This window comes from Saccharomyces eubayanus, chromosome XI, assembly GCF_001298625.1.
Source record: "Saccharomyces eubayanus strain FM1318 chromosome XI, whole genome shotgun sequence".
Classification (NCBI taxonomy): domain Eukaryota; kingdom Fungi; phylum Ascomycota; class Saccharomycetes; order Saccharomycetales; family Saccharomycetaceae; genus Saccharomyces; species Saccharomyces eubayanus.
This window is the reverse complement of record NC_030970.1, coordinates 477,033-493,875: the sequence shown is the minus strand read 5'-3', so window position 1 is coordinate 493,875 and position 16,843 is coordinate 477,033. Positions and strand designations below refer to the sequence as shown.

Sequence of the window (16,843 nt, the reverse complement as noted above, 5' to 3'; positions counted from 1 at the left end):
GTAATATTATACCTTCCCATTATTACTTTTTTCTTTCTGCGATGAGAAAAAACATCGATCTCGAAAAGGTAAACAGTAAGTGGAGTGGAATATCAATCATGAAAGAACAAAAGAAGCAAAAAGTTGCAATAAAAAGAGACAAAACTACGGCATGGCTTCAGACAATGGTAAGAGAGGAAGATCTCTGACGATTAAACCCATTGAAATCATACTAAACAGGTTGCCAAATGCTATAATAGGACAGCAACAACTCAAAAAATACATAACGGGCCCGGTCTACAAATATCTCTGCAAACTACTACTGATAGGAAACAGTGGTTGGACCAACAGTATAGAGTCTTTTCAAAGAGGCCAGGTGGGGAAGCTTTTTTTCCAAAACAATTTTGCTGATTCTGCAACAACTTTTAAGATCCTCGCTTATCTGGATAAGCAACGATACCCGTTACCCATTGACGCCAATGAGGGGCATTCACCTTCTTTGTCTGAAGGATTCAAATCCACCATTTCTATTGTCCAGCAAAAACTACTGCTGGACGATGTCGGAGAGGATATGAGTAGCGATGAGGACGATCACATTTTGCCGCGAGATATAAACATCGACTTTGTGAATAAAACATATTCCAGCCATGATTTAGGAAAACTGCTTCAAAACGTGGAGTCTAATATAGATAACTTGTCGGTTCAGAAAAAATTGGAAAGGGACGAACTAACCAGGCTAGACCTCATGATAGATGATTTAAAATCCAGAAAATTAAAAATCTTTGAAAAAATCCAACTCATTGATAGCAAGTCCACCACTTTTGAAAATGACGTATCATTAATAAAGGACAGGATAGATTTCATTAAGGAATACAGTTTGGAAGCGGACGGTAAAGAAAATATACAGGGGAATTTAGAAGAAGAGACATTATCTGAAGCCTCGTTCTCTACTGTGAATGAAGAAGCAATCTCGTTGCCGCATAATGATAAAACTAGCGATAAACGATTAAAAGATTTTTACAAGGGGCCCAATATGAAACGCCAACTTAAAAACAAGAAATTAAAGAGTATTACAGATACACATAGCCGAAATTCTGTAACTTTCAGAATGACCATACCCCATGGAGAACATGGGAATAGTATAACCGCGCTTGATTTCGATAAACCGTGGGGTACTTTATGTTCATCAAGCTACCAAGATCGTATAGTGAAAGTTTGGGATTTGAACCATGGAGAGCAGGCCGGAGAGTTACCTGGTCATCTCGCCACGGTCAACTGTATGCAAATGGATAGAGTAAACTATAACATGTTGATTACTGGAAGTAAAGATGCCACTTTGAAAATGTGGGACTTAAACTTATGCAAAGAGCTTTATTCGGATCAAAGTCCCCTGAAACAGAATGCGGAAGAAGATGTTACACCATGTGTCCATAATTTCGACTTGCATAGTGACGAAATTACAGCCTTATCATTTGATTCAGAAGCTTTGATAAGTGGCTCCAAAGACAAGAAAATTCTCCACTGGGACTTGGTTACAGGTAAATGTATTCAGCAACTGGACCTGATTGTCACGCCTACATATAACGACACTAAGGTGTTGGCACGCTCCGCCAACAATAGCACATGTGTGCTTGGCAGCGAAGCTCCAATGATAGGTGCACTTCAATGCTATAATTCAGCGTTAGCCTCTGGTACAAAAGATGGGGTTGTACGACTATGGGATCTAAGAGTCGGCAAGCCGGTGAGGGCACTGGAGGGTCATACCGATGGGATTACGAGTTTGAAGTTTGATTCTGAAAAATTAGTCACGGGCTCCATGGACAATAGCGTAAGGATATGGGATTTAAGAACAAGCTCAATCATTGATGTCATCACTTATGATTTGCCCATTACTTCCTTAGATTTTGATGACAAATTAATTACTGTTGGTGCGAGCGAGAACGGAGTCAATGTTTTTAATATGGAACGCGATGAGCATTGGATGACGCCTGAACCACCAAACTCACTGAAGGGCGACGAGGCCAATGAGAGAATTGCTATCGTCAAGTACAAAAACGGATTCCTCATCAACGGCCACAATAATGGAGATATCAACGTATGGTCAATCTAGAAAGAAGAAAGAGATCCAAGACGTGAAAAGGTTTACTTTTTTTTTTATCGTTTTTTAGTATACAATTTTCGTACAGCATACATAAACATACGTAATGTAGCAGAAGTGTAGGGGTAGTGAAATGCGTAAACCGGTAATATTTCAACCTCTCAATGCTCTTAACCTTTGAGCCAGTTTATCTTCCTTTTCTTCATCGACGTTGATCTCGTTCGGTTTGATCTCTGGAACGTTATCCAACTTTGCGCTCTGTTTCAATTCCATGCCGTTCTCATCAGCCACTTTGCCCATCAGTTCATCCACCTTATCATTATCTACTAGCATAGCATCCGAATTGACGCCCATATCCTCATACACATTGATACTCGTATCCAGGTCTTCGAACTGCTGTTCGAACTTGTCCATTATCATGGTGATTTGTTGTAGGTTCATATTCTGCAACGCCTTGTCCATGCCTTTGCAAACTTGCCCCATGGATGCGGACACCTGTCTCATTGTGACGGCGGTTTGCACTCTTGATGCGACAGAATCCACTCTGGATGCCAGTTTCAGTAGCTGTAACCGCTCGTTTTTCTTCCTTATAGCATTGGACGCGTATATACGGGAGATCTCCTCATTTTCGTTGAGAGCACGTTTAAGTTTGTTGGTTTCTTGTTTCTCCTCCTTCGACGCCTTATTTGCTTGCTTTTGCAGTTGTTTTGAGGTAAACTTTAGTTGGAAAAGCGTATTCTCCAAGCCTGCGGCGGAATTACGTGACATTTCTATGGGATACCGGACCTAATGCAAATTTGGAGCAGACAGTTCTGTATCAACCGTCTCTTATAGATTCACCTATTCTTATCATTCCTTTAGGGGCAATTTCCAATGTAGAAAAAAAACGGCGGAACGTTACCCGTTTTCGGAAAGACAAGTGACAGTAAATTATACTACACTATATACTATAAACCTGCTATACCATACTATAATAGACGTCCTGACCTTACTTAGTGTTGTGGGCGAGGCTGGATTGGAGCTCGGGAGTGAAGCTCCACCTCCAGTTGCTTGCATTTCTCGTTAAGTTGGAATATGTGCTTTTTATATAGATCTGTCACCAGCTCCAGTTCGCTTATCTTCGTCTTCAATTTGATTACTTCCTCTTCGTTGTGCAGCTTCCAAGTCAGCTCTATCTCCGGTATAGTAGGATCTGAGAAGGGGGACGGCTCCAATAATGTCGACAGCGTGGGTAGCCTTGTCAACTCTATATTTGACGTGTATATATCGGAACCGTTGATTTGGTAGAGGTAGTTCTTCCCACTGGGCTCGCTGGGTTCCAAAGAATATTTTCCCCGCTGCATGGGGTAGTCTTTAGCACTGGGCAGTGCTTCCTTTGGTTTCAGCAGTGGTTTGATGGACCCGCTAACCATGAATTTTTCCAAGATGGATACCTTTGGGTTATTACTGGGCAGCGAGCCTCCACCAGTTGTGAGCAGCCGTTTTTTTCTTTTAAATATTTTATTTGGGTCGTTAGTGTGGGCGTTAGAGTTAGAGCTGGCATTGTTTGTGGCATTGTTGTTTAGTTTTTTCCTGTTCCTGGACTTGATAGTGTCAGTTTTCAAACTAATGGGCCTTGGCTCGCCATGCAATTTCAGGAAAAGGCCGCAAGCGTTACACAGAACAGTACCGTGTTCATCTCTTCTCCAGAGGGGGGTTTTAACGGTGAAGCAGTTCTGGCACGTGGGGTGGTCCTCACTATCACAGTCGTCCACGACAGCAGCAGCAGCAGAAAGAGAAGGCGAGGGCAGTTTCAACGAATCACTAAGCACCATTCTCTCGTATATATAATAAAATTTAATAAAATATAATAAATAATATCTCGCTCGATACAACAAATATATTATGAGACATCAGCTCTTCAAGGAACAGCCCAAAATTTCACAAGAACAACAATTACAATTGCCTCCAAACACTGACTGGCGTTGGATGTATATATACCAAGCACCACATCCTGATTGCAACCCAGGGATGCCGCTGCCACGGCAGCGAGATAAGCTTACGATCGGTCGCAATGAAACGTTCTTTGCTGTTTGATTAGCACTGGTGATAAGCGATAAGGCCCAAACTCGTTATCAACGACAAGCGGGTGAAGATTGCTACAGCCCTGTGGGCGGGAACAAAAGACACAAACAACACGATGAAGACAATTTGGGCAAAGGCCTGGCGGAGAGCTGGCAGTACAGCATAGACTCGTTCGGTTACTGGTGACTTGCACGAGGTATTTGAGAGACGCTCACCGAAGGAAAGAGACAGGTACAACGAGCGTAATGTCAAGGGTGTCGACGGCGTGTGGAACTCACATGGCCCAGGCGGATGGATCGATAGTGGAAGAGGCGGATGGTTTGCATACAGTCCCAGACGAATTGGACGAACAGGAAGTGTTGCAGCAATTGCCTGAGAACGGCAACACTTCCAGCAGCTTGCAAAGAGAAAAGAGGAGAACTCCCAATGACAAGGAGACTGAGAGGAAGCATGCGTTGCCCAAATCGTTTGTAGACAAAAATATGAGCGACGTGTCACCCAACCACTCGCTGGACCATCTTATGCTATCCAGTGATCGCAATCCCCGCAGGGGGTCTGCCGAGGAAGGTCCCAGCCGCCCCCATAACCATCTCCACAGTAGCAACAATAATATTCATTCCAAACGAAACTCCAAAAGGGAGGAGTCGAAGAGTCCCTCGAGGCACCCTTCTCCGGCGGCTTACACGCAGCAGCAGTTCAATGGCTGGAAGAAAGAGTTTGGTCAAGCTTTCAAAAAAATATCTGCCATTGGTAGACTAAGGTCTTCTGTGAATCCTGCTACGCCCACTGGCAGCGGTCATCGCCACAACCAGCATCAACAAGTGAATGACGAAGACTTGTACACACAGAGACTGGCATCCGACCTTCTGGACTCACTATTGTCCGGGTGCCCGGCTTCGTTATTTGCAAGCACACAGTTCCTGAGAGATGAACACGGTAAGAGAAGGGCGCCCATGCTGTTAGCTAAGCTGGACGTTAGAGTATCTCCTTTGAAAAGTGAGAATAACTTTTTGGACCTTACAAACGGTAATCACCACCACCACCACAATAACAACAACAATAATAGCAGCAACAATATCACCCCCAACACCAATTCTGATAGACGACCTTCATTGCCAAGAAGATCCAGCATTATGAGCATTTCTTCTAACGTAGCCGAATACATGTATGGCAGAAACGAAAATTCATTGTTTAGGATACACTTGGAATACGGCATTGATGATAACAGACTCAAATGGTCTATTGTTAGAAGCTATAAAGATATCAAATCACTACACCATAAATTGAAGATCGTCGCGTTTCAGCAATCTACCATTAGCAAACTTTATAGTGACAACAATAGGTACCACTCGTTACAACTACCCCACTTCCCTCACTACAAGGAAATGATCAAAGAGAGAAATATGCTTGAAAAAAAATCGAATAACAAACCAACTTCTTCGGCAGCGGCCTCTCATATATCTGCCGGAAATGAAAACAACAATAACCATGACGTCGCTTCTTTAGAAACTTTATCGTCTTCTGAAATCTCTGAATTCGATATCAACAACGTTAAGATGAAACATTTACAGGATTTGATTGACGAACCTGATGATTTTTCACAACCARTCCATCTTAGACTAGAAAGGTATTTACGGTTGCTAAACATTGCGTTATGTTTAAGACCTCATGCCAATAGACTGTTTGAATTTTATGAACTGTCTCCTTTGGGAAACTTATTAAGTCGTGAAAGTGGATTCCAGGGAAAACAAGGGTACTTGGTCATCAGATCTACCGCAAAAGCTCAAGGTTGGAGAGTATCTCATTTTGGCAAACACGCGTTTAAAGATATGATAGACAGACATACTACCAAATGGTTTATGGTAAGAAATTCTTATGTTACTTATGTTTCAGATCTTTCTTCAACAACACCACTAGATGTATTCCTGATAGACTGGAAATTCAAAGTTAGGTTTTCCGGGAATAAGAACAATATTTTGGATAATAAGAAGGAAATTAATTGGATCATTCACGATCCAAATTTGGAAATTAATGATGAATTGGAGGAACTTGCTATCGAAAACCACACTAATGACATCATAAATAGAAATGGTGATTCCAAAACGCAGCAAAAAAAATCAAACATCTCTTCGAAATTGCTGTTGCTAACTCTAGAAAATAGTGAAAGAAAACTGAAAATCATCTGCAAATCAGAAAACTCGCTCAAACAATGGATCAGTTCAATCATAAAAATGTCTACGTCCACAATTTGGTCGAAACCAAACAGATTTGGTAGTTTTGCGCCCGTCAGAACAAATTCATTTTGTAAATTTTTGGTGGATGGTCGTGATTATTTTTGGTCATTGAGTGAAGCTCTTTTAATGGCGAAAGATGTCATTTATATCCATGACTGGTGGTTATCCCCTGAACTCTACTTGCGGCGTCCAGTTAAAGGTAATCAGGAATTTAGAATTGATCGTATGTTAAAAAAATGTGCCGAAAAAGGTATCAAAATTTTTATTGTGATATACAGAAATGTGGGAAATATTGTTGGGACAGATAGTCTTTGGACTAAACATTCAATGTTAAGCTTACATCCAAATATACATATTATAAGATCACCCAACCAATGGTTACAGAATACGTATTTTTGGGCCCATCATGAAAAATTTGTCGTTATTGATGAAACCTTTGCATTTATTGGTGGCACTGATTTATGTTACGGTAGATATGATACTTTTGAGCACGTTTTAAGGGATGATGCAGAGTCTCTACTAGACCAAAATTTCCCCGGTAAAGATTATTCAAATGCAAGAATAGCCGATTTCCACGATTTGGACAAACCATTTGAATCAATGTATGATAGGAAAGTAATTCCAAGAATGCCATGGCATGATGTGCAAATGATGACTTTGGGCGAACCCGCAAGAGATTTAGCCCGTCATTTTGTTCAAAGATGGAATTACTTATTAAGAGCCAAGAGGCCTAGTAGATTAACTCCGCTGTTAACACCACCTTCAGATTTGACTGCTGAAGAGTTGAATAGATTGCCAATGTTTGAAATATTACGCGAAAAATCCACTTGTGAAACTCAGATACTTAGAAGTGCCGGGAATTGGTCACTCGGCTTAAAAGAAACGGAATGTTCCATTCAAAATGCTTACTTAAAGTTGATTGAAAAAAGTGAACATTTCATTTATATTGAGAACCAATTTTTCATTACATCAACTGCCTGGAATGGTACTTATGTTTTGAATAAAATTGGTGATGCCCTTGTGGATAGAATTATCAAAGCTAACCAAGACAACAAACCTTGGAAAGCCTTCGTGCTTATCCCACTAATGCCAGGATTCGATTCTCCAGTAGACGCCGCGGAAGCTTCAAGTCTTCGTTTGATCATGCAATTTCAATATCAGTCAATTTCAAGAGGTGAGCATTCTGTTTTTCAAAAATTAAAAAAACTAAATATTGACCCAGCTCAATATATCCAGTTTTTTTCACTGAGAAAATGGTCAACTTTCGAACCAAATGAAAAACTAATCACTGAACAACTTTATGTTCATGCTAAAATCATGATTGCTGATGATAGAAGGTGTATCATAGGGTCTGCCAATATCAACGAAAGATCACAGTTGGGTAATAGAGATAGTGAAGTGGCAATCCTTGTTAGAGATACCGACCTGGTGAAAACTAAAATGAATGGTGACGAATATTACGCGGGAAGATTTCCTTGGGAGTTAAGACAACGTTTGATGAGAGAACATCTGGGCTGTGATGTAGATCTTGTTGAATTTGTTGAGCAAAAATTCGAGAGGTTTGAAAACGTGGCTACAAAGAATTATAAGACACTCCATACCTTGGATAATGATGGTGATGGTAGTAACAAATGGACGGAACAGCAAATGATCGATTCTGCTATGATTGAATTAGGTTATCGTGAAATTTTCGATTGTAAATGCAGTTCCCAATGGCAAAATATTCATGGAAACGTTGCTAATGCCAATACCACTAAATATGGGATAAATGAAGAAGAACCGAAAAGAGCAGGTGAAGATGCTTACAACAAGCTCTTTACATCTGTGGATCATCAACAATCATTTCGTAAAAGGAAGCCATTGCCCAAACATCGCTTCGCATCGTTAGGACTAACATTTAATCACAGAGCCGGTGTTGAGAACATTGGTATTAGAGACCATAAAGTTTTAAGTACAGATCCAAGATTAAGAAAAAATGATGAACACAAAAAAGAGGTTGACGGCTATGGGCCCGATGGCTGGAAAAAAGAATCTAACGAAAAGTATAAATCCGACGCCACTGAACAGTTGAAAGAATGGGCGTTAAAGTCGCTAACCTCAAAAGTTCTTGATGATAAAAATTTGATTAAATCCAAAGCTTCAGAGGGATTTTCAGAATACTTACCTGATGAGAAAGATCTTGAAATGTATATCATGGATAAAAGCGTTACAAATAGAAACAAATGGGGTATGCTGAAAAGAATTTGCTATTTACAATACCTATCCCACAAACTTGATGATAGGAAATCGCAGAGGTTAAAGAAGATTAAAGATATGAAAAGACATTTGAGTTCAAGTACTGAAAGCACGAAGAATGCCTCTAATAGTCCTCCGTTGAACGAAAAAAGCAACGAAGGAGAAAGTACAGACGTTAATCAGGATGGTGATGGCGATGAATATCATAGATTACACGCAGACATTTTGAGAAACCAAGAATTAGACGATAATTCACTAGATGATTTACTTTCTCAGATCATTCCAAAGATAACCAATTTTAACAGTGGCGAAATTGATGATGCGAAAAAAGAAGAATTATTGAAACTGAACTTTATTGATCCATATTCATTTGAGGATCCTCTAATTTCTTCCTTTTCCGAAGGACTGTGGTTTACTGTTGCATTAAGAAATACTCTACTTTACAAATTAGTATTCCATTGTCAACCCGATAATGCTGTACAGAATTGGAAGGAATATGGAGAGTTTACTGAACTGGAACAAGAATTTCACATAAACCAGGAGAAACTGATTGATTTGGAAGCAGAGAACATCAATTCTACAGCAACAAATGTAGTAGATAAAGAAAGGGAGAAGGAAAGAATGAAAAGAGCTGCTGAACTGAGGATGAAATTATCCGGTAGCTTGCTGTACGGATTTAACCAAAAGATCTTTGATAAACATACAGCCCAAAGAATTTTGGAAAGGATCCATGGCCATTTGGTTATTTTCCCCACTGAGTGGTTAGCTAAAGAAGTTGAGAGTAGAAACTGGATTTTTAACTCGGACAGACTCTCACCAATGGAAATCTACAATTAGACAACCATAACGGCAAGTATGAACTTCACCCGATTTCAATCAGAAAGTACTCATTATCAACCAATAACGTTGGCATGCTACTCTCCATGGCATTTTGGCTGCATTCTATTGTCAATTATTTTTTTCATCACTAATCGCATTTTTATACTTTGAAAAAAAGGATATATATAATAATATCATTATGTACTTTACGTTTCTATTCTGTATTTTACTGATCAATAATTGTAGAAACTCAACCTTTTGGAAAGGTCGATACCAAATAAACTGATTAGATATATTATTGATAATCCTAATGTTGGTAAAAGTATGAAGTTCAAATTTTTTAGGAAAGGGAGCTGGTTATACCCATAAAAAGTCAAAATAAAGTAATGGCCAATGGCGAAACAATACAGAGAATTCCCAATGAGCAGAGAGATCCAATTTTGCAAATTAATTATCGGTAACAATAAAAACTGAATGAAATACAAGCATAGTAAGATGATCAAAAATGAATTGCAATGAACATCAAAACAATAAGCCCACTCAACCACAGTATTTTGACTCGATTTGAATTTGAAATATGATCTGTTCAACAAAAAGTAGAAAATAGTTGCCATAACGAACCCAAATATGAAAAAATCCAAAAAAACCATCATTATCAAACTTTTAAAAAAATGACCTATAATGCCAAAAAACCCCATATTGCCGTTCTCATTATTGAACCCTGAATTATAAATCGACCAAATGACGGAGCTTATGGAAATCAGAACTATCTGAAAGATGAAGAAAGAAGGATCATCTCTTGCCCACTGATTTTTCGTTTGTCGTTGATAATATATCGATCTATAAGCCTTTCTTGGGTGTAAAATCAGATGAAACATTTCCCAACTGGCTGTCTCGAGGTCCAAATTCTTTGGCGTCTTGAAAAGTCTCTTAATTACCATCGGCACTGATTGTTGGCTATATTCTTGCTGTTGAGCATTATCATTACCATTGCTCCGCTGCCTACGACCGGGCTGTCCAGTCGGAAAGTCATCAGAATAAGTCGGCAAATATGACATCAATAAACTTGTGGAATAATTGATGGTAATGGCAACAAAACTATCACGGGAAATTCTGTTTCTTGTTGGTCTTTTGCTATTGTATCAACAAACTTAGAAGCTGCCAAGAATAGTGATCTTAAAGATTCATTAACAATCGCCACGTCGTGCGAAGTGACCATCGCTTGATAGTAACCTGTTGAGTCCTCGATTATCGATTGTTATTCTAAAAGTCATTTACACTGACATACGCGATGTAACAGTGTCTTCAACAGAGTATACACTCTTTCTGTTGTTTGTTCTGTTGGCCAATAAGCCATCTCTTCCACAACTAATGAAATATCACTAACAACGAAACATTCACATCTTAGAAAAGCGTCAATACGGAGCCATCAAGTAAAAGCAGCTTGTAAGTAGGTCAGAAGCAACTTAATCGAGCATCAAGAGCGCAAATATTGGACTATGTCATTACCTACTTCCAAGGAACAGTCGCTCCTAGATGATGCATCCACGTTATTGCTGTTTTCCAAGGGAAAGAAGCCTGAAGAGGTTTCAACAGCGGATTCAAAAGCTGGAATCGCTGGATGTGGCGATGACTATGAAAGGGAAAAAAAAGGAGCAGTAGCCATGGCCGCAGCAGCGCTAGCTACAGCTGCATCGGTCCCTTTGCCTCTGAAAACGTCTACCCAGCATATGATGCCAAAAGCAACCGCAGCTATTACCACAGAGGAGGAGGAGGAGGAGGAGGAGGAGAAGGAGGTCGAAAAACGCACCCAATGGCCAGTCCCTGACACGTACATAGTCGACCCTGATGCTGGGATAATTACATGTATATGTGATATGAACGACGATGATGGTTTCACTATTCAATGCGACCACTGCAATAGGTGGCAGCATGCTATTTGTTATGGTATTAAAGATGTTGAAATGGCACCTGATGATTACCTTTGTAACTCCTGTGATCCGAGAAAAGTAGATATTGAGTTGGCTAGGCGAATACAGCATAGCCGATTGGGTGTGAAAATAACGGCCTCTGCCCCTAGTGACATTAACAGTAATAGGAACAACAGCCGTGACAGAGCCCTGAGTACGACTGGCAATGATAGTGGCGAAACTTTGTCAACAGACCAAGAGAATAGCAGCCACAAAGACAAAAAAAGGAAAAGAAACCCATCAAATAATAGTTTAGAATCCAAGACTGAAAGTACTTCAGCAACCCCTTCTGAGGTATCAGCTAATATACAAAAGAAAAAAGAACATTTTTTAAGTGCTAAAGACGCATACGGCGCAATATACTTGCCTTTGAAGAAGTATGTGTTTAAGAGCGACTTAATTGAATTGTTTTTGAAAATGCATATGGACGATGAGTGGGTAGTACAATACTCTCATAGGACATTCAAAGCTATACCCATTGAAGTCAGACCATATGCTGATATTGCGTATTCAAGGACATATCCAGGCTTTACGAAACTGGGAGTTTATCTAAAAAGGAACTGTTTTAAAGGCGATTTTGTCCAAGAATTCCTGGGAGAGCTGGATTTTCAAAAAAACTATTTAACAGATCCACGAAATCATTACAGAATATGGGGCACTACTAAGAGGAGGGTTATTTTTCATCCTCACTGGCCAATATACATAGACGCACGTTCATCAGGGAACCTGACGAGGTATTTAAGAAGAAGTTGCCAGCCGAATGTTGAATTAGTAACCATAAGACTACAAGAGCTGGATCACACAAATGATAATAATAATAGAATGAACGTAAACAAGATAAAGTTTGCTTTACGAGCGTTGAGGGACATATCAGAGGAAGAGGAGTTATATATCAAGTGGCAGTGGGATTTGAAACACCCTATATCAAAACTAATCAACGGCTCAGCGACAATAGAATCTTTAACTGATCTGGAAAAATATGGCTTGATAGACTCCATAGAAACCATTCTAAGTAACGGTGAATGCGGCTGTGGAAGTAATTCCAAAGACTGCTATTTACTAAAAGTGAAGAGATTCTCCCAGAGTCTCTATAAATCTGTTAAGCTTAGGATGAAAATAAGCAACAGATATAAGCTAAATGAAATTCTCAACAAATATGAAAACAAAAAGAGACGTGAACCACCGATTTTGAATTGGCTAGAGGAGAAGGCACAAACCGCGATTGAAAGAGCTCCGATACTTTTAGAAAAGTATCATCAACAAAAGTTTCTAAATCGAAATGATGGCATCACCATTACTCAAAGTACTATGGTTAATACAGACGAAGTTTGTAATATTGCGAAGCCCTTTAAAATCAATCTACTCTCACGATACTCTTCGAATGTCAATACCCCTGAAGAAAATGACACTGAGGGGAAGTATAATACAATCAAGAAAAGCTCGGATTATGATGAATCTCATATCACGAATATCAAAGAATTACCAATCCCAATACATTTACCTGTAGCAAAGGCACCAGGGCAAATTACATGTGAGCTCAACAACGGACAATTAAAGAATGAACATATATTGACAAGAAGCCCTTCCCTATCAAGTTTCAACAATGACTTATCAGAGGAAAAGGAACATCACGTTGCCAAGGAACCTATGACAGACGCTTCAATGAGTTCTAGGCACGAACTATCACCAGAGAGTATAAGGCATTTGGCGGATTTCTCGTCATCACAGTTACATTCAAAGAAAAAGTTAAGCTTTGCAGATTATAGAAAAAAGCTGCTGAAATGATTGTTGAAAACTTTTTTAAACGCGTATCCACTAAGTAATTGTTAACTAAAAATGTGTACTCATTTTTTTTTCCTCAAACTAAAATTCCGTTAAAATTAAATTACAAGCATTAATTAAAAGATATATTTAATGAATCATAAATGACCTATATATGAAAAAAAAGTGAAACATTAAAGGTTAGATAAACAAAGAATAAATGTATCCGATCGTTGAGAAATGTAACGTATTTCGCTTTAGAATGCTTCCTTACTCCTTGATCTATATAATGAATAACCTTCATCATTGGCCATGTCATTATCTTCATCTTCGTCTTCGGAATCTTCGTCATCACTCGATATATCATTATCTATTCGATCATCGATACCAATGCTTTGTGCTGTTTCTCCATCGTCTTCATCGTCTTCCAATGCAGATAAGGAATTGAAAAGTATTGTTTTTGGTCTTGGTGGTGTTTTTGGGGTACTATATAAGGGGTTGCCTGGTCTGGCATACGATTGACCATCGTCATTAGGATCCATATAATCATCATCATCACCAGCACCATTAAAGCCGAATTCGTGCTGAAAGATATTCTGATCTTGCAGTTTGGGGTCCGAAGGTTGCGATCTACTAGGAAAATGGTCTAGGGGAAACAAGGAAGCACCTGAAGTCCATTTGTCATTCTTGTTTTCGTCATTGTCTTCACTATGTAGACTCTTATTGTTTCTATCTTCAGAATCGTCATTATGTTGAGATACGTTGTCTGTAAAGTTTGGATTGGAATTCTTGGAATTATTGTCGTCACTATCATAATCATCAACATTAGCGTTGACATTGTTATAGTAATTTTTATTGTCCACGTCACTATACTCTGCGTAGTCTTCTTCATTTTCGTCATTTTCGTTGTTATTAAAGTTGTAATATAAGTCCATGTTCCCAGCATCGTGTCGATTACTAAGAAGCTCATCATCATCCCCATCTCCGTAGTTATCACTGCCTTGGGTGTCGCTAATTATATCTTCTGAATCAGAATTTCTAATAACGTCATCGTCATCACTTTCTTGTTCATTTCCGAAATCTCCCAAAACCGTGTTATACTTCTCTCTGGTATCCGCCAAAGTTGTTTCACTATATTCTTTCCAAAAAGCTTCATCAAGACGATCTGAAACAACAGTATTGCAAAAGGTCAGTTTCATTTCGTCAATATACTCTTTGAATTTTGATATTTCTTCGGCAATTAATGTTAAATGTCCCATATAACCATAGCGTAAACCTGTTTCTTTTTCGTAGTTTTGACATGCTTTGTCAGCATCTACTATCTTTCGAGTTAAGTATGCATCTACCAAATAATCCTTCAAAAGAAACCTGTTATAACCAGTTTTAAGTGGCCCGTTAAAAATTTGCTGAGCAATGTCGAAAATAACATTGTGCAAAAAATTGTTCCACGGAAACTTAGTGAACATATCGAGGATACTAACCAGTATTTTAGTGTCTTCTAGAGCGATTTTTAGTCTGTCTCCCACAAGTGGTTTCTCTCTCAAACATTCCCTCATAGATTCCGTGTCGGACAGAGTTTCATCATAGAGTTCAACCCCAGAAGTATCATTCTCCAGACCTTCCGTTACTTTCCCATTCGATTTTTCATCCGTTATCTGGGAATCATCTACTTCTTCCTCTCCACTATCATCTTGGTTATTTATTTGAAGAGTACCTAAGCTATTCGTAACCTCTTTTTCTTCAACATAATCCTTATCGAAACATGCAATATTATTATCTGCCGCAGACTGGTCTGCTTCATTATCAACCGAGTTTTCCAATTCTTTAGTTCTTTCCATATCACGCTCTTTAGCAATCAACTCACCATTAGGCTCATTGAGTAATGTCATATTAGAACAGTGTAGTAGTTCTGCAATAAGTTCACAGATTTTAAATCTTTCAAAGCCTAGAGGTTCAATCTCACCAAACGGCATTTCCATTATTGGCAACTTAGTCTCGTTAAGCATCTTAGCAAAATCAGGCATATGCTTAGCAAATAACTTAACCAAATGTGTCAAATGAATTGGATCTCGATCATTGGGGGGATGACTTTCTATCGTGGTGTATACTAACTGGATGAAATCGTAATCTGAATTGTTTTTCCTGATTAATTCTATTATGATTCCAACTCCATTACTTAAACATGTGCCACCTTTTAACATTATTTTGATTAATTTCTCCATCATTTCCTCTGATACCAATTGTCTTGTCAATTCGTTAGGACCTATTCCTGAAGCGAGTTCATTGCTCGAGTTAGTACTCAATGTAACAAATGCCTTAATGAAATCGCCGGCTGCTGATTGTGTAGAGACACCGTACTCCGGATTAAGGTGATCTAGAAGTTTAGGTATTAAATCTTGTGCTTTTAATATCTTAATGACTCCTGTAGGAGAATCCGGTTTATCCGTCGAGATAACTTTTAAAAGAAAGTCCATCAAGGAAGGGTTGTCAACATGCGTTAAGAACCTCGCAACCAAATTACCACGGTGCAAAATAAACCCTAACATTCCTGTAATATCCATGTCAAGGAGTCTCTCATTTATTTTCATAAAGTACGTAGAAGCAGGTATTGGTAACGGAGCTGGATGATCTAGTATCGACCATAACCTACTGAGCAGGTTTCTGTTCTCCATTATTGCTGCAGATATGGGCCATACATCAGCCGACAAGATCTCTGCTGCTATTCTAGCTCTTCTAGTCTCCAACTGTTCTTCAGATTCTGGAGGTAAAGTAATGCTTGTCTCTTCGGAATTAACGCTTCTTTCGTCGTTAGAATCATTGTCGCTATCATTTTCTGCTTCTTCAGCTTCCCCACTTTCCTTCCTTTCGCCATGATCTATCAAAATGGGTTGATCATTTACGCCTTCAATTATTTCAGGCTTTGCGATACTATCCGGTGCTTCGTCGAGAACCTTTTCATTGGTAACATATTCTATCAATTTTGATAGAACTTCAGGATACTTCAAAAATATTAGAAGTTTGAAGTTGGAACACATTAATTCCGTGTATAGTTCATCATCATCCAGCAAATCATCCAGAACCTCTAAATTAGGCTTATAATTCTCATATTCAGATTCCGTGGTCGGTAGAGCATTTTCTTCCTCCTTGTCGTCACCCTCGTCACCAAGGGTTTCCTTCTCGTCACCAATACTTTTTTCAGAAATCAATCCATCAGTGGAAGGTTCGTTTCCACCGGTGTCAACGTGTTCTTCAATCGCGCTAGTGGGTACATCCTCGTCCTGGTCTTTACCGACCTTAATAAAGGCACTATTTAGAATTTTAGAAACCGGTGACTCTATCGAGTAATCTTGACCGAACTTCCAAAAAGAACCAGACATGCTATTATGATCTTTTCTTGACTAAAACAAATAAAAGGCAGTAATAGAAGGATGAAATATCAAAATTTATCAATCAAATGCTAAAAGTAACAAACAAAACAAAAGATGATAAAGGAAATGCGAAATGCAATGATGCTTTAATTAGGTAGGCCCCGTATACTATAATACAGATATAAAAATGACAATTAACCGTACGGCTTGCAGGGCAAAAACAACTCTTTAATCGTGAACCGGCTTTTCTAAGAATAAAAAAAATTCTTGAATTGCAAAAAATCTACTACGAACAAATTATTGTACGTCGAAAAA

General features: G+C 38.9%; 7 protein-coding genes across 7 annotated transcripts; 3 read left to right on the top strand and 4 right to left on the bottom strand.

Moving 5' to 3' along the window:
• Nucleotides 1–151: 151 nt before the first annotated feature.
• CAF4 (Caf4p) lies at nt 152–2,089 on the top strand (the record flags this gene model as incomplete). Its single annotated transcript, XM_018366477.1, has 1 exon — nt 152–2,089. One exon carries the CDS (start codon nt 152–154, stop codon nt 2,087–2,089), a length of 1,938 nt encoding a protein of 645 aa, XP_018221069.1.
• A 141-nt stretch (nt 2,090–2,230) lies between these two features.
• Nucleotides 2,231–2,845, bottom strand: DID2 (Did2p; the record flags this gene model as incomplete). Its single annotated transcript, XM_018366476.1, has 1 exon — nt 2,231–2,845. The coding sequence occupies one exon, from the start codon at nt 2,843–2,845 to the stop codon at nt 2,231–2,233; it is 615 nt and encodes a 204-aa protein (XP_018221068.1).
• Nucleotides 2,846–3,069: 224 nt separating this feature from the next.
• Nucleotides 3,070–3,891, bottom strand: DAL80 (Dal80p; the record flags this gene model as incomplete). The annotated part of the gene is made up of 1 exon (XM_018366475.1): nt 3,070–3,891. The coding sequence occupies one exon, from the start codon at nt 3,889–3,891 to the stop codon at nt 3,070–3,072; it is 822 nt and encodes a 273-aa protein (XP_018221067.1).
• Nucleotides 3,892–4,386: 495 nt separating this feature from the next.
• Nucleotides 4,387–9,447, top strand: SPO14 (phospholipase D; the record flags this gene model as incomplete). The annotated part of the gene is made up of 1 exon (XM_018366474.1): nt 4,387–9,447. One exon carries the CDS (start codon nt 4,387–4,389, stop codon nt 9,445–9,447), a length of 5,061 nt encoding a protein of 1,686 aa, XP_018221066.1.
• Nucleotides 9,448–9,662: 215 nt separating this feature from the next.
• On the bottom strand, nt 9,663–10,487 carry GMH1 (Gmh1p; the record flags this gene model as incomplete). The annotated part of the gene is made up of 1 exon (XM_018366473.1): nt 9,663–10,487. One exon carries the CDS (start codon nt 10,485–10,487, stop codon nt 9,663–9,665), a length of 825 nt encoding a protein of 274 aa, XP_018221065.1.
• Nucleotides 10,488–10,928: 441 nt separating this feature from the next.
• On the top strand, nt 10,929–13,184 carry SET3 (histone-binding protein SET3; the record flags this gene model as incomplete). Its single annotated transcript, XM_018366472.1, has 1 exon — nt 10,929–13,184. One exon carries the CDS (start codon nt 10,929–10,931, stop codon nt 13,182–13,184), a length of 2,256 nt encoding a protein of 751 aa, XP_018221064.1.
• A 233-nt stretch (nt 13,185–13,417) lies between these two features.
• SAP190 (Sap190p) lies at nt 13,418–16,537 on the bottom strand (the record flags this gene model as incomplete). The annotated part of the gene is made up of 1 exon (XM_018366471.1): nt 13,418–16,537. One exon carries the CDS (start codon nt 16,535–16,537, stop codon nt 13,418–13,420), a length of 3,120 nt encoding a protein of 1,039 aa, XP_018221063.1.
• Between the last annotated feature and the right edge of the window lie 306 nt (nt 16,538–16,843).